Genomic DNA, 23,877 nt, shown 5'->3' with positions numbered 1-23,877 from the left:
GGTTATTTTTGCCTATTTTGGAGCAGTGTTTTTAGTATCTGCGTAACAAGTTCCCAGTTGTATTTCTTTTCCCAATTATTCCGACACCACATGAATGCAGCACAAATGACCGATCACAATGTTAACAAAAGTGAAATTTAGTTTCTGAATCCGCCCCACTATTGTGAGGCCTGTAACTGGTCCACGGCTCAGGGTTTGGGAACCCCTGGCTTCTAAAATTGATAGATGACACTACATACATTAAAAACTGAAGATTAGATGTTCGCTGTCTTATCAAGCTTCAACATTATAATGCTGCATGTGTTAATGTATCAGTAATAATAATCCCGCAATACAAATTTTACTTTTGATACTTTAAGTACATTTTGACGATAGGAAATGTAGTAAAGGTATCTAGAAGTTCTGCACTATTGGGCGCTTTCTGTTTCTCATCTTTTAGGATGGCGTTTTTGTGGCTTTATTTTTTTTTATTTAGTTTTAGGTCAAACTATCCTCACTCAATGACTGAATTCAAAGTATCTGATTACATCTCCAAATTAAGATGTAATGTTTTATCTGGTCTTTTGACGTGGCATTCACACTTTATTTTTTATTGAGAAAGGGACTTTTAACACCTAGACACAAAGAGAGTTGCAAAGGCAGTGACTTCACAGATGCACCTCTTAAGACATTTATTCAAAAAGAAGTTTAATCTGTGTGGAAATAAATAGCTGAGCAACAGGTTCAATGCTACATGCACATTTAAATATTTGGTGGCTCTTGAGCTTTGAGTTGAGTCAGGTCTTTGACAACATCACAATAAGGGATGTGACCCATGTGGAGTCTAAAAGCATAATCTAAAGAGTTCAGTATGTTTCAAACAAACTAGTTTCTACAAAGCGGCGTCCCAAAAACGTTAAGAAGGTAGAAGTGTTTATACACACTCGGAGGTGGGTGAATAGCTATATTGTCTAGATTGTCTAGAAAGCTGTTTGTGCATTTGACTGAAAGCATATTGAAATCTTTACAAATGACTCTTCAGCAGGCTCATAATTTAAACATAATAACAAATAATAAGATAAGACATATTCTATAAGACCAGTAGTGAATATTTACCAGGATAGCATATGAAGTATGTACTGTATCTGAGGTATTAAAAATAATGGTTTTGCTTCCTGCTTCTCTTTTATACTGAACTTATTTTCATTACCCATACCAGAAAATAAAATAAAAGCAGTTATTTAAAGCATTCTTGCAAATTGGAAATGATCTGCTATACATTCAGCTCAAATTATATCATTTCTATTACAGACAGTAATCCCAAGTGGGAAGTCAAATGAAAAGAAATGTAACACTGTGGGGTAACGGTGGGTTGTGACATTAGCATGAAGTCTCATACAATCACACATTGCACAAGGGTTCATTGTATATGAATAAAAACGAGGCCGATAATTCTTAGTGTCCACATGTACGCCATTGATGCAGTTAATTTGCAGCAAAGTTTGACATTCTGGGTGGCTCAAACAACACACAACAACACTGTTTCCTTTCAGGCCACCAACATGCTGCAGATAATTTCAAACCAGCATTTACAACACAGTTATTAGTGTAACCAGATAAGAATCTATTATATCCTATTGTCTCATCATTACAATATTTAAAAACAAGCTTATATACTTGCCTTCACTTTCAAATCCTTATCATACATTTTACACATTTCACAGCTGTTTGTCTCTTTTAATGATTTGCTTGGAGGGTCTTCACAACATGGCAGTGCCACTCTGAGCAAACCAAAACATACAGTATATGTGGAAGGAACTTCAAACTGCAAATATATGTAATAGCATAATACAAATTAACATAACTTTCAATGGCAAGATGTTTACACTAACTTAAACATTCATAAAATAAAGAACAGTCAGACACCAAGCTGTGGCTGAAATACAGCTCAATACAACAAAATAAATCTGAACTCATGTGATCCCATGATTGTTTTCTCACTTAATCCATATGTTAAATAGTTTTGGTTATTTACAACGATGATTTGTTCCTGTTGCAGTATTTCTGCAGATATTATACATCTCATTTCTGTTTTGGAAAGTTTCTGGATTTGAATTTCCCCCCCTGTGATGAGGCTCTCAGCTCTGATGAATTTGATCAGGTGCAGCAGGAGAAGTTTGGTTTCCTCCTCGGAGCATCTAATTTGGGCAGCGACTGATACTGACTTTTCTCATCAAAAGCAGCCTTCTGTGTTACCTGCCTGTAGGGTGGAAAGAAAGGGAACAGGTGGAATAAAAAATTCATGGAAGAAAATTAAATTAAATTTTTTACATTTCATTTTCATTCAACATTTTTTACAGTATTATCAGATGTTTTTGTAATTATGTTTTACCAATCACTTGTCCTCATGGATCAACACATTTCATTACCACTAATAGAGTTCAGCAAAGCAAAACTAAAGTATGTAGACCTCGAATGAGACTATAACTGCATAACTCTTTTGATAGTCGATTAATCGTTAAAGTACATTTGTCATGCAAAAATGGCAGAAGACTTCCTGCTTTTCTTTGTTTTATATCATAAAGTGAATATATCTGCGTTTTGGACTGACAAAAACAAGACAACAAACAAACTGGGATGGACATTTTTCACTATTATCTGACATTTTATTGATTAAACAATTTATCTAGGAAGAAATCGGCAGATTAATAGATAATAAAAATAGATGTTAGTTGCAGCCCTAAATGAGACAAAGGTGGTTGCATTCATTCAAACAGTCATGCTTTGGGTTTCATTTCATATCAGTCCAAATAGAGAACTTGCAACTTCCAATAAACAAACAAGTGTATTTTGAGACTCATTTAAAGGCACCTTGTGAAGTTTTAAAAAAACCCTCAATTAGCTCTATGAAGCTGTTCTTCTATGAGTGGGTCCTCGTTTTGTTTATCAACAGGTGGAAGTAACCCGCCAAGATACGCTGCAATGCGCCAGTAAAGGCAGGGAAGAAGAAGACTAGCAAGGTAAATGGATGTAAACAATCTAGGCTTTAAAATGTAAAAATCGGTTTTGCAAATGTTTTATGAGAAAGAAATACATTCAACACATTTGTTTGACCTCAAGGATCCACACAATGTGTGTTGGCGAGTAACACTGAATGTAAACATAACTTTTGTTTATTTACAAGAAAACACCATGGGGCACCTTTAACCACCATGTTTGTTTTCCTCGGCAGCAAGCAATTTTATTTTTACTTTTATATGCAGCAAAGGTCACAATAATTTTTTGTGGAATTATTTAACAAAAAAAAGAATATACCCTTCTTTTTCCTCAGATAAGGTACCTTTAACTTATTTACAGCAACAATGTTCGATGGTAGTGCCCCAATAAGCCATGTCGATTAGCCTGCATATACAACACATGTGCTCTGGAACAGCTAAATGGAAGCAAATCATTATTTAATAATTACACCTGTTTTAAATGTCTCCAAAATTATAAAAGATTTTAAAGATGAAAATGTTCTTTGCTGTTTTTGTTAAGTGCATTCAGCTGACTGAAACAGAATCTCACCTGGCCAGGTGCAGCACAGCCTCCAGGATGTTGGAACCATCTCTGGCACTAGTTTCACAGAACAGAGTGTTGTATGTCTGTCCGGTGAAGAAAGGAAATTAAGTTAAGTGTTATGACTTGGATTTATATTTAGCTTAAACTAGGATAAGAGTTAGGAGTAGATTTGAAGAAGGTGAAACAAATGTTCAGAGTTATGTTAAAATATACTATAAGTATATTAAGATGAAGGGGTGTTTATTGTCATTACCATGGCAAGTTTCTCTCCATAGCTGGTCGGGACACAATTACCGCCATCTTGTCTAAGATCACACTTATTACCCACAAGCATGATGGGAATATCCTCCTGGGACACATCCTGCTACCCAAACAAAAGGAAGAAAATGTTAAAACAGGAACCAATAAAATAGAAAACAAAATACATACTTTGCGGCATGGTGATTAAACTCCCCATCAGAAACATTGGTTTGACATTGAGCACCACAGTGTGTACATAATGCATTATATCAAACACATACAACATGCATAAATAAAAAGTCACAGAAATTTCAACATGCCCACAGTGTAACAGCGGAAACACAATCTAAACAATGCACATCCAACACTTACATATCTGCTGCATGTAAAAAGAGAGAAACAACAACATCACTTAGTTTGATATTCAAATGAACATGTGACAACACTTACTTACTTACTTACATCTTATAATAACACAAATTCTGGAGTCTGTAACTTTTTTTACTAATCACAAACAGTGTCAGTCAGTAACTTTTTAGCAGAAAGCTTTACCTCGATCATGTCCACCCACTCTCGAACATTAAGAAAGCTCCTCTCACAGGTGACGTCGTACAGCAGCAACACACCGTCCGCCCGACGGAAATATGACTTTGCAATGCTGCGAAACCTGAGATGAAGGGAATAAAGTGGTTTAAGATACACACAAACATACAAATACAAATTGTATTGACACCAACACGCACCTCTCTTGTCCTGCAGTGTCCCATAGTTGTAGTAAGACGGGCTCTCCATCCACGATTAGTGTCTTCATCTGGAAATCCACTCCTGAACCCACAAAGGAGACAAAAACCAACACTGTTACACTTCTAAGCTGGCAAAAAAGGGAAATAGACACATTTTACTAAGTAAGTCAAGGCTTTGCTCAGTGGCAGTGCCTGATCAGAATTACTGTAGATATGTCTGTAATGGAAAAAATACTGCATTGCTTTACTGTTTTGTTTCTTTTGTCTTATTTAGGTACATGACACGGGGGGAAGGTATGACCTTTTTATCTCCTAGGTATGTATTGTAGGGCAGAGGTCTTCAATAGGGGGACCCACTGCAGGGGGCGCGCAACATTTTTGGTTGATTAGACCAACCAATTTTTTTTACAATGTAAATGTCTTTAAATACACATTAACATGAATCCAACATATTGTAGCAAACAAATAAATGGAGGCAGAAGACATTATCTTTCAGTCAGCAATGCACACATTCAGCTGCGCTCCCGACACACACACACACACACACACACACACACACACACACACACACACACACACACACACACACACACACACACCTACAGTCAGAGACAGAGCGGAGGCAAGGGGAGAAGAGAACTAACCCCTCTCTTCAAGCCTCTTCTATACAATATATATACTAGGGGGTCCCTACTCCATCTCTCCATCAGTTTTTTGAGTCCAAATAACATAAAAAAAAAGAGAAAATATGGCTTGTTTTTCTAACATTACATTGACAAACAGTTGGTTTTGGTTCCTCCAGCTCACCCAGTGTAGCGCTAGAGTTTAATTTGAATTCATTCTTGCAGAGGCGAAGCAGGAAGCTGGACTTTCCCACAGCAGCGTCTCCAGCCAGCACAATCCTGTAGGCCTTCTCTGATGTCATGTAGCCCAGGTTGGTGCTGCCAATGTCCTCCTTCTGGAGAGGGGACAGAGAGGGAGAGCAAAGGTAAGGAAGAGTGAGGCACTCAGGCAACACTCATTCTGAACCTTTACGTCATGTTAAATATAATAAAATGTAATATAATCATATACTTTGTCCTTCTATTTTGCTGCTTTTTGTATTTGAATCCATTAGTGCTAGAGACTGACAGGTTTGATGCCACTTCAGGAGACGATACACTTAGATCCTAAAATGTTTATGTTGATTTCTTTTGGTTGGTTGACTATGAAAAACTATGCCTCTCTCAGTCAGGTCGTTGGGTCTGAACACTTCCTCCTATCCTCCAGATAACTGCCTTTCTTTCTTCCATCTTTCTCTTACCTGAACACTGATGGCACTGACGGCTTTCCGTGTAGTCGGGGGTGAAGGTTTTGTCACACTAATGAATTCAGATGGCTTCCAGTCCAAAACTGAGCTGCTGTCTGACCCGAATGCTGATTCACCGTCCTGAGTCTCTCCTGGCTGTGAAGTAGACACACAGTAGCAGACATCAATACAAAAATCACAGAATTCACATGTGTTCACTATGACTTATTTAAACCTGTACAGGTGTAACATGAGCAAGTTGTTGAAAGCTACAAACGTGTGTCCTGCTACACCAAGCACTTTATTTTTGGCATACTGCAAAAAGCTTTTCAAAATGGCTCCTTAACCTCAATGATTTAGTTCTACAATGTTCTTTTATATTTATTGATTGAAGCAGAGTATGAGTGTGGTTATTATGCAAACCCATCACTTCACAACTCTCACAGACTCACAGATCATCCACTAAAGTCGTTGTTATTTGGGGGCTAATGACTCACTTGACCACCAAAAAAATCTGTGCAGCTGTATGAAATATTATTCATCTAATTTTTTAGCCTTCTAGAAGTGAGTGCTCTTGGCATGGAAATGTATTGAATCTGACTGAAATATCTCTACAACTATTGGATGGATTAGCATGATATTTTGAACAGACATCTATGGTCCCCAGAGGATAAATCACACTGACTTTGGTGATCCCCTGACTTTTCATATAGCCCCAAATTTCAATTTGTTAAAAACTTTTGTTTATGTCGAAATACCTGAAAATGAGCGTGAGCTGTACTTTGCGTTAGTGTTCCTTAAGTATGGTAAACATTACACCTGCATCAGTGTGTTAGCATTATCTTATTACAGCGAATACTGACAGCCTCACAGAGCCGTTTCAGTCACTCTAAAACAAATATTGCATTGCTACAGTATCGATGGGCAGGTACACTTGTGTCTCTTATTGTCTCACCTCAGTGTCCGAGTTTTCTCCCGTCACGCTGTCATTATTGTGATCCTCCATTTTCTTCTCATTCTCATTCTCATTCTCATTCTCCTCTTCCTCTTCTTCTAGACCTTTGACCTCCTGCTCTGAGTCGTAGCCTCCGTGGGAACCTCTGAGTGTTGACAGGCCACTGTCCATGTAGACTTCAGGCAGGCTGTCCTCCTCGCACTCACTGCTGTGTCTACGCTTCAGGCCCGGGTCACACATGGCCAAGGCCAGAGTGTCACAGCTGGGCCGGCGGCTATAGATAGGGAACTCATCCATACCCTGGGAGAACCTGAGAAAGAGGTCATGAAATAATTTGTGACACAAAAAACAAGCTATCCCTGGTGGTATCCAGCCACTTAAGGCCCTGTCACACATATCCGTATGACAGAAACGTATGCCGGTGCATATGAAATATAGGCAATACGTTGATATAAATTAAGGGTAACTTGTGATCGTTCGAAGGATGCAGACGATACGCCGAACACATCAGACATACGGCCCTGTCATACAGTTCCGTATGGCAGAAACATGCCGCCGTATATGAAAAGTAGCTCAAAATTGGTTAGAGTCCAAATACGTCCAACTTTTCCATAGTGGTGTTGTAGCTGACGTATACATAACGAATACATAACGAATTACGATACATATGTCAAACCTATTGATAGCGTATCACTTACTTATTTAAAACGTAAGCGTCTGGCCAACGGAGCTGGAAAAGTGCCATTTGGCTCACATCATGCTGATGCTGGAGAACATAATGTACTCTTGTCGCAGCCTCTCAGCATCCTCCATGCTCTCTGATGATGGGTTGATGTATTCATCAAGACGTGCTGTGAAGAAGTGAGGATGAGCTACTCACAGGGACCCTATATACTATATTCAAACCCCAATAAGCTAACTAGCTTAATGCTAGCTGTACTGTAGAAACACGTTTAATAATTTACTCCGTCATCAGGCATACGTTTAACATAGGTTACGAATAGATTATCCATTCGTTATCAATAAATTGGCTATAGGGTTCACCTTTCAGCTGACGTAGCCTATATCTAACGTACCTCTAATGCAGTCTTTCTCAAAGAGTGGTCACTAGCGGTCGCTCACGGACCACGACTGGTCCGTGAGCGACCGCTAGTGGTCTGTGAGCATATTGGTAAAATGTCACATTTGAAATGAATATATTATAAGTTTATATTAAGTTTCTCAAACTGTTTAAAAATTACTAGTATATACTAGAGCAGGGGTCAGGAACCTTTTTGGCTGGGAGAGCCATAAAAGCTAAATATTTTTAAATGTATTTCATTGAGAGCCATATATTTAATAAAATTGAGTTTTAAGTATATCACATCTCCGAGTACTAAACACGCTATCAGTGTTTCCCCTACCATTGTCTGTGCCCCCCTCCCCTGATTTTTTTGTTTATATATTCACAACTCACTTTTCACATTGAACAGGTGCTCTTTTATTAAATAAACTAAACCAGGAGTCGGGAACATATGGCTCTTTCCTTAACGCAACATGACAAGTAATAAATAATTATTATATGGTGTCATTTTAAAGTAAAGCATTTAGCAGCGGATTAGTTTTTAGTTCTCCCCTCTCCTTTCCTCCGCTCTGTCTCTGACTGTAGGTTAAGGTGAGTTCACATGTGTGTGCGTAGGGGGCGGAGCCCCGCCCTTCGCAAAACTGAGCAGAGGAGAAACTGCACAAAGCAAGCAGTAGAACTCAATCACAGAGAGGGCCAACATTAATAACTGGGACTACGTCGAGGGCCAAACACAGTCCACATTTATTGAACAGGGTGCACATTGGATAAAGTGCAAAAAGATATGGAACATATTTTTAAGTCAAGTCAAGTCGGATTGCTGAGCAGTTCAATTTAAATTTCTGAGCTGCAAAGTCGGCAAATGCGCTCAGTTGATCAGCAGAATGCGCGGTCGGGAACACAGCGGTGGAGATGGTTTGTCAGTGTTTGGAAACACGTAGTGACCAAAGTTTCCTTGCTGCATCCGAGTCTCCCACAGGCAGCTCGGCTTGGAAAGCTCTCACTGCATCATACATGTCCGTGATCACACGGCCCTGAAGCTGCAGGTTTAACAGTGAGATGCTTCGTTATGTCGCACAAAAAGGCCAGCTCACATCGTCCCAGAGATCTGTGGTGTGTGTCCCTTTGCTTTCCAAAAACTTTAATTTCATTCACACATTTAGATACTTCCTCAAATGTATTTTACCGAGGTTGTGCCATGCATTGATTTAATTACCAAAACCGGCGGGCCAGTTATGACAGACATATGATATTTTCTCGCGGGCCGGATATAATTGCCTTTGTTTGACACCCGTACAGTAAACACTGAAACGTGCACATAAATGAGATAAATAACGTAAGCGTGTAGTTTATTTAATAAAAGAGCACCTGTTCAATGAAATATTGATACCGCTGTTAGTACTCGGAGATGTGTTATTCTTAAAAAATGCACGCATAAAGTTGCATTCAAATTTATTAAATATATGGCTCTCAAGGAAATACATAAAAATATATTTGGCTTTTATGGCTCTCCCAGCCAAAAAGGTTCCCGACCCCTGAACTAAACGCTTATGTTATTTATCTAATTTATGTGCACGTTTCTGTGTCTACTGCACGGGTGTCAAACTCAAGGCCACAATTATTACCGGCCCGCGAGAAAATATATGTCTATCATAACTGGCCTGCCGGTTTTGGTAATTAAATCAATGCATGGCACAACCACGGGAAAATACATATTTGAGGAAGTGTCTAAATGTGTGCGAAATGAAACTGCCCTGGGACAAACTGACGGAACTTAGTTGGCAGGATGCTGGAGAAGATGCAGCTGACGGTGTATCACTGCATCATACACCAGGAAGTGCTGTGTTGTAAAGCTCTGGAGATGGAACATGTAATAAGCACCGTAACACAGACAGGAAACTTTATAAGAGACAATTTAACTCTTTTCCTGAGGAGATACATTCTGAACATGGCGGTGCGATGGCTGAGTCGAGGGAAAGTGCTGAATAGATTTTTCAAGTTGCGTGAGAAAATCTGGCAGTTTTTGGAAGCAAAGGGAAACACATCACAGATCTCTGGGACGAAAAGTGTCGATGTGAGCTGGACTGTTTGTGCGACATAACGAGGCATATCACTGTTAAACCTCCAGCTTCAGGGCCGTGTGATCACGGACATGTATGATGCAGTGACAGAGTTACTTACTTATTTATTACTTGTTAATCATGTTAAAAAAAATTCAAAATGATCTGCGAGCCATATCGAGTCATCGAAAGAGCCATATATGGCTCACGAGCCATAGGTTCCAGACCCCTGGACTAGAGTGTAGCATAGATGTTGCGTAGTTACGTAGGTTAGTTTTACGATCTTACGTCATAAATGATCTGCGCGGACAATTTGACAAGATGGATCGATGGCTCAAGACAGGGTCAGTTAAAAGAAAATTAAATCAAAGATCTGATCAGTGAAGGTGCATCGTCCTGATTCAGCAGCTACAAGTGGTTCAGCCGCAGCGACAACAAGTGGTTTTGTGTGCGTTACTGAGTCCTAGGAGAGCGGTTCGCCGTCCAACCACCACCCGGCTGAAAGCTGTGAGACTCGGCTTGAACGTGGAAAGTCCAGCGCTAAAGTGAAGAGAAAATATCACAGCGACTACACACACATTTGGATCTTTTTGGACTGGAGATGAAGAGGATCCCAATCCACACGAGGCTATGAAACCCACCAAACTCAAGCGACATTTTGAGAGTAAACACAAGGATCACGTTGGGAAACCTTCAGGATGTTTTGAGAGAAAACGTGATGAATTTAAGAAACACATGACGAAGGCAGTTTGCATTTTGCGTATCTCTCAGTAGCAAACGATCTTGCTGTGGGTAAGTTGCGGCTCTGTACGGACATAAACTCAGTAATAAATGTAGTCTACCTTTCATATGATGTGTAAAATCTATCAGCATTCACCGTTTAAATCGCATATGAACAAAATGCTTGTAGAATCCGCAGTTGTATTTGTATTGTTGATTTAATGTGTGAACGAGCGATTTTGAGAAGGTCACATGAAGCTGTCATTATTACGCTGTCATTTGTAATATATTGTTGGAGTGGTAAGCAGACCTATTGTTTTTGGATATTTTGGGAGTTAGGTGGTTGGTGAGGTTTTTTTTATTGGTTAAGTGGTCCTTGTTCTGAAAAGGTTTGAGAAACACTGCTCTAATGTATTGACGTACTGTATTGATGTAGGTATTGACGTACTGTATTCAGTATTCACGTATGTCTAATGTAATGTAACTTTTATGTACCGTCTGCATAACTTATGAAGCACACGTTGGGTACGTCCGAAAATTTTGAACATGCTCAAAACATTTTAACAGACTCAGTGTTCAACAACGCACCCCAGTATTACACCGCCTGCTCTTAACGAATACTACTTACCTACTTAATAATACCTTACCTTATATCAACGTACACCAGCGTATTGCCGATACTTTGTATACGCCATATTTATTTATACGTTATGCATTTGTTGGGCATTCGTCTGATACATTTTGTAGAAGTATAAGTGATGCGCTATCAATTGGTTAGACATGCGTATCGGTATATGTTTCCGATCCGATCCGATGACAAGTTGGACGTATTTGGACGTATTGTGAGCTATTTTCCTATACGTTTCCGCCATACGAATATGTGTGACAGGGCCTTTAGTTTTGAGATATCTGTGTCTGAGTGTTCTGCCTTGATCCCAGTACAATGGCGGTAAACATTTTGAAGTGATTACATAACTTATACTTTCCCTGTCATGGCCACACAGAAAGAAAACACTGCTGCAATAAAGTATTTTAGCTTTAGTATTACATGATGTCATTTACAGACATATACAGCTATGAATACAGATGCTTCCCTTCAAAGCACGTAGAAAAACAAGACAAAAGCATTATAAAAACAGCATATATATGTACACATACATAGTAAACTGTTCTGTGATTATGCACATTGCAAACAGAACACAAACATTGTAAGACAAAGATAAAAACATATATTGGACGTAATAGTTTTTGGTGAAGTACATACAGTAAGCACATTGTATGTGTATAGTGTAAAAGTATTAAAGTATAAATATGCATTAGTTCACCGAAATAACAAACAAATATGTTTTCTCACTTACACCTAATGGTGTCTAGCCATTCAGATATTTTGTTTTGTTTTTTGTTTTGTCAATGCGGCCTTTAACAGCATACACCGAGGGGTCGTAGTTGTGGTTGATAAACAGCAAAGATCCCCGGCTGGATTTGGACCTGTAACCTTCTAGTTACGTGGTATACGTCTTTGGCCACAAGGTCACTATGACATCCAGTAGTAACACATTGACCTCTTAAGAAATTGAGACAAAACCTTTGTGTTTAATCACCTCAGAACCTGTGGTTCAACTTCTCAGCTCATTAGCTTGGACAGCACCTTAAAACAATATCTCTCAGCAAATTCAACATTTACCTAACTACTGTGTAAATACAGTCATGTGTTCTTGGAGAAAAACACTTAAAGTAAAAACATCTTAAATTGATGTTTGTCACTGTTTACTCCTTTAATCCTTTAATCCTTCTGCACTGGAGATGCAAACATGTTAAACCTGCTCTGAAGCAAAAAACCCTGAAGCTGCTAATCATCCTAAATCTACTGTTTAACATTAAACTTCTGTCCTCGATACGACTGAAAACAATGAAATGTAAAGTGCTCAACATCCAGATGTGTTTCTAACAGAAATAATTCAAATGCTTTAGGAATAAGAAGATCATTTCATATATAATATATACTAAAGGAGTAGCACATAGGCGTAGAAGATATGGTGATATTTGAACAGATATAAGGTGAGACTTCTTAACACTTCTTCACCATCTGCATTGCTTGCAGGTCTTACCTATCCATTAGTGCATAGGGTGATGTGTAGCAGATGCTTTTACTTCTGCTTCTCTGCTTTATTTCTCCTGGTGATCCAATGTTACCAGACTGTAACACAACAACAATTAAAATTAAGTTTTCTATTGTTACAAGGCTGCAGGAAGTTGACAAATAATCATTTGAACACAACATAGAGTTTTCAGCTAACAAAACATTTTGAACATTCATTAATCAAATGCCGGATGTTACTGCATATCATTTGTTGTCCCAATGAATGTATTTTTTACATGTATTAAATTATATATTTAGGTTTAAGCATTAGAATACCAAGTTTGTTCTCTCTGTCCTACAGTGAAAAATGAGAAAAACATGCCTAAATATACAATCAGCAGAGAGCTGCAGTAAAACCTGATAAATCAAACATGTTAATGAGGCCTATTAGACTGCAATTAAACTGTAATGTCTTGTAAAAAACAAAAAACGATTGTAAAAAAGATTGAAAGTCAAACGTGAACTGACTATTTATATAAAGAATCATCACAATATTAAGTAAATAACCACCAACTCAATTGACATTTTGAATTTTGATTATTTTTCAATTAACTGTGCAGCTTTACCCTGTTGGTCCTCTCCAAGGTGGATCTCAGCCCATCGTTGCTGTCATGCAGCTTCCTGTTGGCTGTCCTATCCTCACAGAAGGAAACGTATTCATTATTATAATTCTTTATTCTTCAATATACAGCTTTTTTCTTTATCTTACTTGAGTCTAAGTGATTTATGAGTGCTGTCAGATCTCTTTCCATTTCTAGTGGAAAACCTCAACATTAGTTGTTGTGTTTGATACTGTCTGACTTACTGCAGAACTTCAATCTGGCTCTCCAGGATGTCTCGCTCATCAGAGAAGTGTTTCATGAGCTCCTCGTCTCTGCAACAAAACACCACAAGTGTTGGTTTATTATGAATATAAAAGAAAAAAATGTGAAAAAGGTTTTATGAGTTATAAAAGTTATGATAATCTGAAATAGTGTCACACAGCACACCTTGCACATAAAATGCTCTACACAAACTCACTGACTTTGAAAACAGACAATAAATAGGATGAGAGATACATTATTTCCATAACACTGTATCCCAGTTAATGTCAGTAAAAGTAGAGATTCACATAAGATCCACTGACTCACCCAAAGACATTACACCTATTGTATGATTAACATGAGACAGCTCAAAGACAGAGAAGCAACAATGTAAACACCATCAATGAGATGGACTGTGGAGGCGGAGTGTTATCCTGCCATTGGTTATGTTGCTAAGTTACGCCTCTAAAGAAGTTATTGTGTGTGTGAAGTCACTCCAGGATATCCTGTTTCAGCTGTGACTAAATGAAAACACCCCGGGGAACGAACGTCTGTCAGACAGAGGGGCCCAGTCTCAGTCTCTCTGTCCCTCTGCAGCAAAACCTCTCAACAGTCGTATGATGTGCAGACTCGGGACACAGTGATATACTTTATTTTTCTAAAACTATGTATTTATTTTTATTTAAATATAGGTTTGAATACATGTGATGGACAACAGGTTGCAAATATCAATTTTTCTCAAGTTCACATAAATCTACAAGTGAGCTGAGAAACAAGTGGAGAAAACCTGTTCTGCAACTCAGTAATTGTAGGTTTAGAGTTTACCCTGGAAGTGAAGAGTGTGTAGTGTGTGTGTAGTCTTATGTAACAATCCTTTTTCTTTTTCACTGTGAGAAATAAAAAATGCATCCCCTTATTTATGATCAAGCAGAGACAGAAGTGCACAGGCCTATTAGACTGTGATTCACCTTCCATGTCTTGCAAAAAAAGATTGAAACTCAACTCAACTTGAATCAAGATTAATCCAGTCAAATGACCCTAAACTGAACTGAATAATTATATCAAGAAATAAAACATATAAACATCAACACACAGCATACACAAGGACACAAACGCTAATAAATTTACTGTTCAGAGCTCATGCTTTGGTCGGTTAGTTCCGTCTTTAGCGAGTCCATGTCACTGCGCAGACAGGCAACTTTGGTCTGAGACTTCAACAGCTCCTGTTTTAACCGCTGGTTCTCCTGCAGAAAGGAAGAGTGTGAGAGTGTTGCAAACTAGGAGCTGAGAGAAAAGTAAGACAAATGCCTCATACAAAATTCACTGGCATGTTATTAATGATTTTAAGCATATTTAGTCTCACCAGTGTTAGCTCATTGATCTTCTTCTTCAAAGCTGGGCTCTCATCTTTCACGGTGATGTTCTTGTACTTCTCTTCTATCTGATGGACGAGTTCACATATTTAGAATTAAGGTAATTTGACTTTCAGTTGGACCTAAATCAGATGAAACAGCATGTAGTGTACAAATACATAACAACATGACATTTAGATGCAATAACAAACAGCTTATTTAAAGTTAAATGTACTGTACATGTTTGGTAAAAACACAGTTCTGCTTCCCAGTGGGACAGAGGTAGTCCTTTATCAACAACACTGACTGCATACACAAGCAGCTGAACAAGGACTGATTTATTCTTTTGACCTCATGAAAACGCAAATGTCAGCAGGACTCCGGAGCCTTTTTGTCATCATGACAGTTCAACAGTGCATCGTTGTATTTCTTGACATGCTTTTTCATCGGAAGTAATGTGTAGTTTAAGGGTTTTGCATACTTATCTGAGACTTTATTCTCATGCACAGCAAAGTTAAAGTAAAGTAAATGAAAGTAGAAAATCAAAAATTAATGGTATCTCTTTTGTTAAACTTCTCGCTAGGTACTTTATTTTTGATTAAATTGAAAGATGCACACCCACTTGGATCAAAGACGTACTATGCTTTCTGAAGTTAGAGAAAGTTAAATAACCATTAAAGGGGATCCATAAAGACATTCAATAAAGTATGGAACCATTTCTTCACCATATCAAAGACAAAATCCAATTGCCCGCTGCTCTGTAAAAAAGACAGCTCTCTCTTCCCTGCTAGTTTTTATTTTATTTTTATAAATACATATCTAATAGCCTACTACTTTTTCTTTCTTTTTTATTATCATTATGGTATGTTGTTTACATACAGTATTGTACTATTGTTAAAAAATCCTATTATCTACATGCTGTTCTACCTGCTGTACACAACACTGAGCAGAATCTATGTGTGCAGTAAGTGGGTTGTAAATATGACTGCCGGAGTCTGTATTGACCTTCGGGAGGTGTATTGTGGTGAGTTGAAAGATTTACCATCTGCATCGTCTGGATCTTACACTGCAGCTCACACACTTCAGTCTCATAACTTCTCCGTAACTCACTCAGTGCGGCCTCTGTTCGCTTTTTCTCCTACACAAAAACAAACACACGTACATGATTAGTTGCATTAAGACAACAGTTGATAAAAGTATACATGTGCTCACTCTACAGTTATGTGATTTCTGTGACTATTTCAGGGAAGGTTTTGAACCAATGGCGGAGGCCGCTGGGGAATCGATATCTGCAACTGTCTATCTACAATTTCCAAAAATAAAAACCTCTCTCAGATGTCAGAACATGACTGCGCGCACAAAACACAAAACAAACAGAAGCTACTGAGTTAGCTGAGTCGGTGAAGTACACTTACATAAGTTTATACACTGTTTATACACTGTGTGGTGATAAGACAGAGTTTATGTTCCTGCACAAGCTTTAGAGAAACATCAAGACCAAATATAAGAGCAAAGATTAAATGAACACATTAATAACTTAAATCATTCAGATGGTCTGATGCTTGACCTAGTCAGTCCTTTTCATGTTATGTCATGGAAAGCTAAATATTGTTATCAAATCTTATCTTTTCACACACCACACTGTTTAATGTGTTTTGCCAGATTCCAGGAAATATCTACAGCTTTAAAAAAAACCTGGCAATCCAGTATTTTATAATTCAAGGAAAACAATTGAAAAAAACAAAAAGCCAACAAGGCAATAAAATAAATTAAATTCAAGAATTCAAAAGCTGCTGTTGCGGTATCATATGCCTGCCTCATTGTGGACAATCGTCAGCAGCTCAGAATGACAGAAAGTCGACTCATTGTGGCCACACAAGGATTTGCAGATTATCTAGTCACAGTGGTTGCATGTCAGTCGATTTGAATGACCAAGTATGTACCTTAAATCTTTAATCATTTTCATCCACACATCACCCAACCCTATCACCACAAATATATATACAGCCTTATCATTTTAAACATGAATCTATTGTTTCATATCTGGGATCCACAGAGTTGTGAAATCCATCTGATCAGCAGGCATGTCTGAGTTTGAATGAGTAATCTGATAATCAGCGGTGTACGTTTGTTTGACATGAGGGAAGAGCTGAACAAACGCACCCTGCCTATCGTTTTTACTTACACAAACTACAGAGAAACGAACACATGAACCAGGAGTATTGAAATAAGATAAAAAAGTGATGTTTCTTATGTCCGAGTTTGTCCCACCTGCTCTCGTGATTTTCTCTCAGCAGCATGAATACGTTGGTCCATTTCATCCTCCATTTCACTGAGCTGCATCGATGCCTGGTCCTGCGCTCTGCAAAACAACAGAATAATGTCACCATCCATCAAATCTCTACACTGACTAAATATCTTGCTCCAATTAATACTAGTAGCTCTACAGATTACTGAAAGCTACAGCTACAAGGCCCTCAAATTTGATTGTATTAATATCGGATCACCGCAAGCCTTAATGATAAATGATTTGATTCTTCAGCATAGGATTTATGTGAAATATGGCTTGTTTTCTTACAATTGAATGTTGCTCAGGCGTCTTACAGTAACAAGGTGCGAGTGTTGTCTTAATCTATTAATCTATTTTCAATTTAACCTGGACGCCACGTAATTTCATCCTCATAAATTCTAAAAAAAGTAAAAGTAAAATTAAAAGTCTGTGTGTGTGTGTGTGTGTGTGTGTGTGTGTGTGTGTGTGTGTGTGTGTGTGTGTGTGTGTACGTGTGTTTGTTTCTCACCGTTTGATGGCGAGGGCCAGGTTCTCCATCTCTGAGTTTTGCTGTTTGATCTCTTTGGTGAAGTTTATGACGACTTTCTCAAACTGAGTAATCAGTCTGGGCTCAGTCAGGCTGATGTTCTGGTACAACGTAGCTGCTTGTACATTCCTGGAAGACAATCAGGATTTCACATCAGATTGGCAAAGACCGGTATGTGACACAGTAATGTTTCCCCCAACAATATTTTAGGACCTAAAGGAGTTAAAGAATTTCTGTCAAACAAAGTGAAACTGAATTCAGTCTATTGGGCTTTGAATATTTGAAGTTTAAAGGAACAGTTTGGCATTCAGCGAAAAACGCTTATTTGATTTATTTTCGAGAGTAAGATGAAAAGATTGACACCATCTCATGTACGTTCAGTATGAAGCTACCGAGAGCAGTCGGTTAGCTTTGCTTAGTACAAAGACTGGAATTAAACAATTATCCTGGCCCTATCATAAGGTAAAAATCCCTCTTCCGAACTCAACAATGAACTCTTTATATCTTGTTTGTTTAATCGGTAATACATAGACAAAGTGCAGTTTTATGGAAGGTATGTGCTGGACTATTTATTACATAACAACAGAGCCAGTTCTACCTAATCCCACTGTATCCAGTCTTTATGTTAAAATAATCCAACCTTCTGCCTGTAGCTTTACTATACAGAGAGAGGGATTAGTTTTCTTATTTAACTCTATGCAATAAAACAAATAAGTGCTGTACGAAAGCCTCCTGCGTATTGTGCCTTTCTATTGATAGACCAAGATTAATAAACGATGAAAACCAAACAAAAAAAACCTTCAAGAGTTTTCTGATTAGCTGTCAAACGTTTTATTTATGTTTCTACAGTTGGCCCTTGGGAGACAATATGCTGTATAAACTAACTCAAGAACTAACTTTTAGTTAAGTACATCCATTTAATCATATTGTCCAATACACAAAAGATGCACAGCTAAAAATAGACAAAACAAATGACTTGATTGCTACCTTCACACTTTCACTTTATTTGCACGTGACACAGCATAACTACATCGCAACATGTACCAGCATTCCCTCCAAAAACCATAGAGAAACCAGGAAGGATGTGTCAATGTAATCACACAGTTTATCCCATGTATGTAATACTGAAGTTATTATACGGGTACAGTAATAAAGCGTCTTGCGTCACAGAACAAGGGAAAGGTCATATAACATAAGTCTACAGTGTGTTTATGTGTGTTAGCTTTCCGACAGGGCGGACTGGCTGTAATGCTAAAGCATATAGGCACTGCTGCCTGTCTGTCAATAACTCACGGTTACACACAACATGCTGCAACATCATGGTGTGAACACAAACTGATCATAACAGGAACACACAGAAACTAGCACAGACTGAAAGTTGCACTTGTAATCTATTGTTGTGGTTGTAATTGATATGATCATGTGCTTAGGATTGTTGTTTAAGTCTTGAGGATACAAACTCAGAACAGCAAGAATATTGCAAGTACATTAGCTTCAAATAGGCCAAACCAATGTAAGTGCTACATACAGAATTTTTATTTTATTATTGGCCAAGGTACAGTTGAAACAGGTGGGTTTTCAGTCTGCGACGGAAGATGGGAAGACTTTCTGCTGACCTGACCTGAATGGGAGCTCATTCCACCATTTTGGAGCCAGGATAGCAAAGTATACAGTATCTTATTCCACTGTACAGTATTTAAAATGTTACATTCTGTTTTATCTTATTCTGTTTTATATTTATATATTTGACTTATTCATAAGTTAAGAAACTTGCTCTCCTATTTCGTATTTCTCCCTTCGCGACCTTGGCTTGTTGTCTGTTTGCTGCTTGTATTTCATCCACGAATATCCTCTGTTTCAACAAAAACATGATAAACAGTTCCTCTCCTTTGGAGGTACCTATCTTTGGGCCCAAAGGAGGTCTGCACACTGTTAGGCTCCAAATAAATAAGTTATTTCTCTTTTCAAGGCAACGTTTTTATCTACAAGATTATCCTAAAGCAAATGTGAGAGAGAAAACAGGCACACAGTGGAAACCTCCTTTGTGCCTCGCAGTTAACTACTTTTTGTCTTGCACCTGAGTATCTTTACTTAGATTTGTGCTCACTTGGTCCTTCTTCTGAGGTGCCTTCATAAAGGCAGGATATAGACATACATAAAAATGTATCTATTAATGTTAAGACACTCATAAACAGCATAGGAACATCTTAATTCAGACCTTGAAACAGCTGCATGATGAAGCGCTTTTGACTTTAAGTTAAACTAAATGAGGAAAAGCATGAAGGACATCTTGTACCCATATTAGTGTCTCAATCAGATAAGAGATTCATTACGTAAACCAAAATACACTCCTTACATCACAGTAAAAGTTATGAAATGTAATGGACTCCTTGTTCTTGATTATTCTATGTTAAACACACAATATTCTTTCATTCCCTGAAAAAAAACAGACACTGAAGTGAGATGTTTACCAAATTGTCGTCTCTCAGCTGACTGCTGACGGTAACTGCTTGGAGATAAGAGAGTGTATTTAGCAGACAACACCACTGTGACAATCAATGTACCGATGTCACAGCAGCACAGCAGCACGAGGACAAGTACGAAGCCAGGCCTGGGGCCACACACACACACACACACACACACACACACATTTATATAAATTAGGAACTATTTCGTCAAAGAACAAGTAATCAAGTTTATTAATCTGGGTATTTATTAGGTGCTTTTGGTATTTGGCAGTTTTTGATACTTGGTGCTACAGACACATTTCCATCAGAACGAAGAGAAGCATTGAGTTTTGACACCTGGCTCAGTCCAAGGCACAATTGCGCATTTGCACTTGATCAAATGTCAACAGTAATTTATATATATATATATATATATATATATATATATATATATATATATATATATATATATATATATATATATATATATATATATATAAATATAATATATATAATATAATATATACATTATAAGTAAGTTGAATAAACTAAAAATCAAAAAAGAGAGACTGAATTAAAAAAACTATAACTTAAGACTTTTAAATGTATCATAAGTGGAATTTGGTGATATTCTGCCTATAGGCTAACATAGGCACCAAGTTATATCTCAACGGACTCCTAACAGTTAATAGGTTCTTTCATACAACGATTCGGGAGGCATCATTAGAGGAAAACCTTAAGTCTTAAGTCCTTAAGTCTTAACAGAGAAAACGCAAAGCGATGATACTCAGAGGAGCACAAAACTCAAAGTGCAGTGCTGTGGAGAATCAAGGAACCTGACAGATCTGATAGAGAAAGTCCTGGCAGACCTCATGTATGACAAATATACATTATACTACCTGCTGCAGACAATACAATGCAAAGGTTTTGTAGGCAAAGGTATATTTGAAAATACAACTAAGCAATAACAGGCTTAATTTGAAAGAAAGAATAAGAGTTACATTTTCAAAATAATGTCTCAGTATATAAATAAATCATGTTTTCCCTCTGTGCTTCACAGTCAAGAGGAAAAAACCTCTGTTGTTGTTCATAAAACTTAGTTTAAAAAGTAACGAAAAACATCACATCTGCAATCACAAAGAAGAAACACTATGTGGAGTGATGTGGTGGTGGTTGTAAGTTCAATACCACAGCTGCCAGCATTATGCCTGAGCAAGGCAATTACCCCAAGTTGCTCCAGAGGGACTGTCCCTGCAGTTAGTTCACTGTAATTCGCTCTGGATAAGAGCGTCTGCTAAATGTAATGCAATGATGCTGACAGATAAATTGCATCCATCCAAAATGTAATGGAAATATTAAAAAATCCCCATATTAGTTTTTCTTGTAAGGAAAAAGTCAGACCAGAAATGCTGTAAGGTCGTAATGACAGACTCCGTTATTGATTTCTGAGAGAAAAACTGCTTTTAAATATGTTTTAGCAACAAAATGTCCCTCAGCCGGTCCAAATGTTGTGATATTAACTATTCAGTGAGCAAAAGTCTTTATTGTTGTGAAGGGGGAAACTTGGTATAAGCAGCTCCAGGTATAATATATATGACAAATACTGTTGATATTAGGGTACAGTTTCATAATCATATACGTGTTTACCTCACCATCCTTTACTGGCACTAAGAAAATACTTTTCTGGCCAAAATACCTACACAACAATACAAAAAATTCTAAATTACCAGGAATATATTTAAAATTATACAGATAAAGACTCTGTTTCAAACATATACTTCAGTATTAAACAAGAATTGAAATTAATTAGCCATACAGCATCAGACAACTGTTGGTTTTACTGTGAAAAGATGTGTTTACCAGAAGTAATTATTCTCTTATTTTTTATTTTAATTGTAAAGATCCATAAATATTTAACTGTTTTAGTGTCAAGGCAGACCGAAGACAAACTTCTTCAATTATTTGAATCTTTTAGAGCTGCAACAAACAATTATTTTCATAGTTGATTAATCGGTTTACTATTGATATCAATGAATCGCTTGGTCTATAAAATATCAGAAAATGGTGAGAAATGTGCATGACAGTTCCCTGGAAAATCCTGGAAATTTCTTGTTTTGTTTTTAAAACCTAAATATATTCAGTTTACAATTAATAAAAAAAAAACCAGAGGCAGAACATCCTCCCAGTTAAGAAGCTAGGAATAATGTTTGGAAATGTAAAGATTAATCGTTTATCAAAATAGTTGACAATGTGTCTATTAACTAATCATGTAACATGTTTTAACTTTTGATCACCTGCACCTACTACATATCTCACTCTAATATGAGTTAACACGAGAACTTATTTATTTATCTTTGGGTTATAATGAGATGCCTTCAGGATAACAGACACACACACACACACACACATATAATACACTCAAACACACTTACATTCAGTCACTGTCACTCTTTTTTCTGCATGTGCATGTTATTCAAATGACATGGCTACAGTTGTTAGTGTTCATTGGACTATTTAGAAAAAGGCTCTTCTCGCACACTTGTTTTGTTATGTATTTCTCTTTAAATAGCCTCTATAGTTTGTGAATTTCTCAGTCGATGTAATTATGTCTCACCACCATCACACTGCGCTCACTGTTGAACACATTTATATCATCTAAATAATTTACATATTCGTCTGTACAGTTCTTTACTTTCCTGGCTGCTGCACAGCGGACAGGCGCGCGCTCTCACCTGGGGATGAACTTGGCCTGCTCGCCCAGTCTCCTCTCGAAGTGCTCCCAGGCGGCGGACACGTCTCCTTCGTCCGACTCCATGTCCTCTCCGTAGCGGTCTTGGAAGCCGCTGATGAACTCCTGCAGGGTGACAGTTCCGTCTTTGTCGACGTCCAGTCGATTAATTATTTGGTCGGCCTCTGCCGCGGAAACCTGCAGCTCCGCACAGATGGTGAGAAACTCGTTTCTCTCGATGCGCCCAGAGTTGTCCACGTCGTAGGCGTGAAAGAGAGAGCGCAGCCGGTCCTGCTCTTCTGCACTCATAACCCCGACGGAGGGATGTGGGTGGCTGGAAAAAAGAAGGCGTTTCAGTGAATTTAGGTGACCGAGACGAGCAGATCCAGAAACCCTTCAGTGTTTTATTCTCGGGATACCTGCGAAAAGTTCCCAACTTCGAGACTTGTCTGCTCTTATCCAAACATTTCGACAGCTGTTACACATTTACAAAAAGTCTGATCAAGGTAATCCATTTAAAACAATTTAAACCACTCGATTAATCAAACTTCAGCTCCTGTGTTGTCTTCACCAAATAATTCCCCTCGTTGTTGCCAGCCAGTAGCAGCTGGACGAACAGGAAAGCTGCTGTGTCTCACTCAGGTAACGCGCCAGACATCAGTACCTGTGTGTGTGTGTGTGTGTGTGTGTGTGTGTGTGTGTGTGTGTTCTCTCTCTTTCATCTCAACAATAGAGGAGGTCTGGGCTTCAGGCCAAAGGAAAGTGCTTTCATTGTGGAGAAAAACTAATAGCCTGTAAAGTTGTTGAATAAACTTTAGAAATGATAGAAGCATAGATTATTCAACCTGTATAATCTCCCAAACATGCAAGAAATACATGTATTTACCTGAGACGCATGTACAAACATTGACATACTGTAAGCCTACTGCCTCTAACGTGCATGTGTAGAAACAAACAGAAACGTGCCTGCATACAATTATAT

General features: G+C 38.0%; 1 protein-coding gene across 1 annotated transcript; it reads right to left on the bottom strand.

Moving 5' to 3' along the window:
- Nucleotides 1-2,103: 2,103 nt before the first annotated feature.
- On the bottom strand, nucleotides 2,104-23,204 carry rasef (RAS and EF-hand domain containing). The gene is made up of 17 exons (XM_029440247.1): nucleotides 22,900-23,204; nucleotides 17,703-17,849; nucleotides 17,176-17,266; nucleotides 15,947-16,042; nucleotides 14,916-14,993; nucleotides 14,681-14,796; nucleotides 13,555-13,623; nucleotides 13,316-13,382; nucleotides 12,718-12,806; nucleotides 6,767-7,076; nucleotides 5,827-5,967; nucleotides 5,331-5,481; nucleotides 4,524-4,605; nucleotides 4,333-4,447; nucleotides 3,794-3,901; nucleotides 3,547-3,623; nucleotides 2,104-2,239 (listed from the first exon to the last, which is right to left on the bottom strand). Exons 1-17 carry the CDS (start codon nucleotides 23,202-23,204, stop codon nucleotides 2,137-2,139), a joined length of 2,145 nt encoding a protein of 714 aa, XP_029296107.1. The 3' UTR covers nucleotides 2,104-2,136.
- Nucleotides 23,205-23,877: the final 673 nt, after the last annotated feature.

The sequence above is a fragment of the Cottoperca gobio genome, chromosome 9 (genome assembly GCF_900634415.1).
Source record: "Cottoperca gobio chromosome 9, fCotGob3.1, whole genome shotgun sequence".
Taxonomy (NCBI): domain Eukaryota; kingdom Metazoa; phylum Chordata; class Actinopteri; order Perciformes; family Bovichtidae; genus Cottoperca; species Cottoperca gobio.
Note: the sequence above shows the minus strand (reverse complement) of the source record. Positions and strands in the feature narration are given on the sequence as shown.

Excerpts from the sequence above, each read along its gene's own strand:
- rasef (XM_029440247.1), bottom strand. The coding sequence starts at position 23,204 with ATGAGTGCAGAAGAGCAGGACCGGCTGCGCTCTCTCTTTCACGCCTAC. Across the intron at positions 16,043-17,175 it reads AGAGAAAATCACGAGAGCAG|GAGAAAAAGCGAACAGAGGC; the intron begins GTGGGACAAACT and ends GTTTTTGTGTAG. Across the intron at positions 14,994-15,946 it reads AGATCCAGACGATGCAGATG|ATAGAAGAGAAGTACAAGAA; the intron begins GTAAATCTTTCA and ends CTCGTCCATCAG.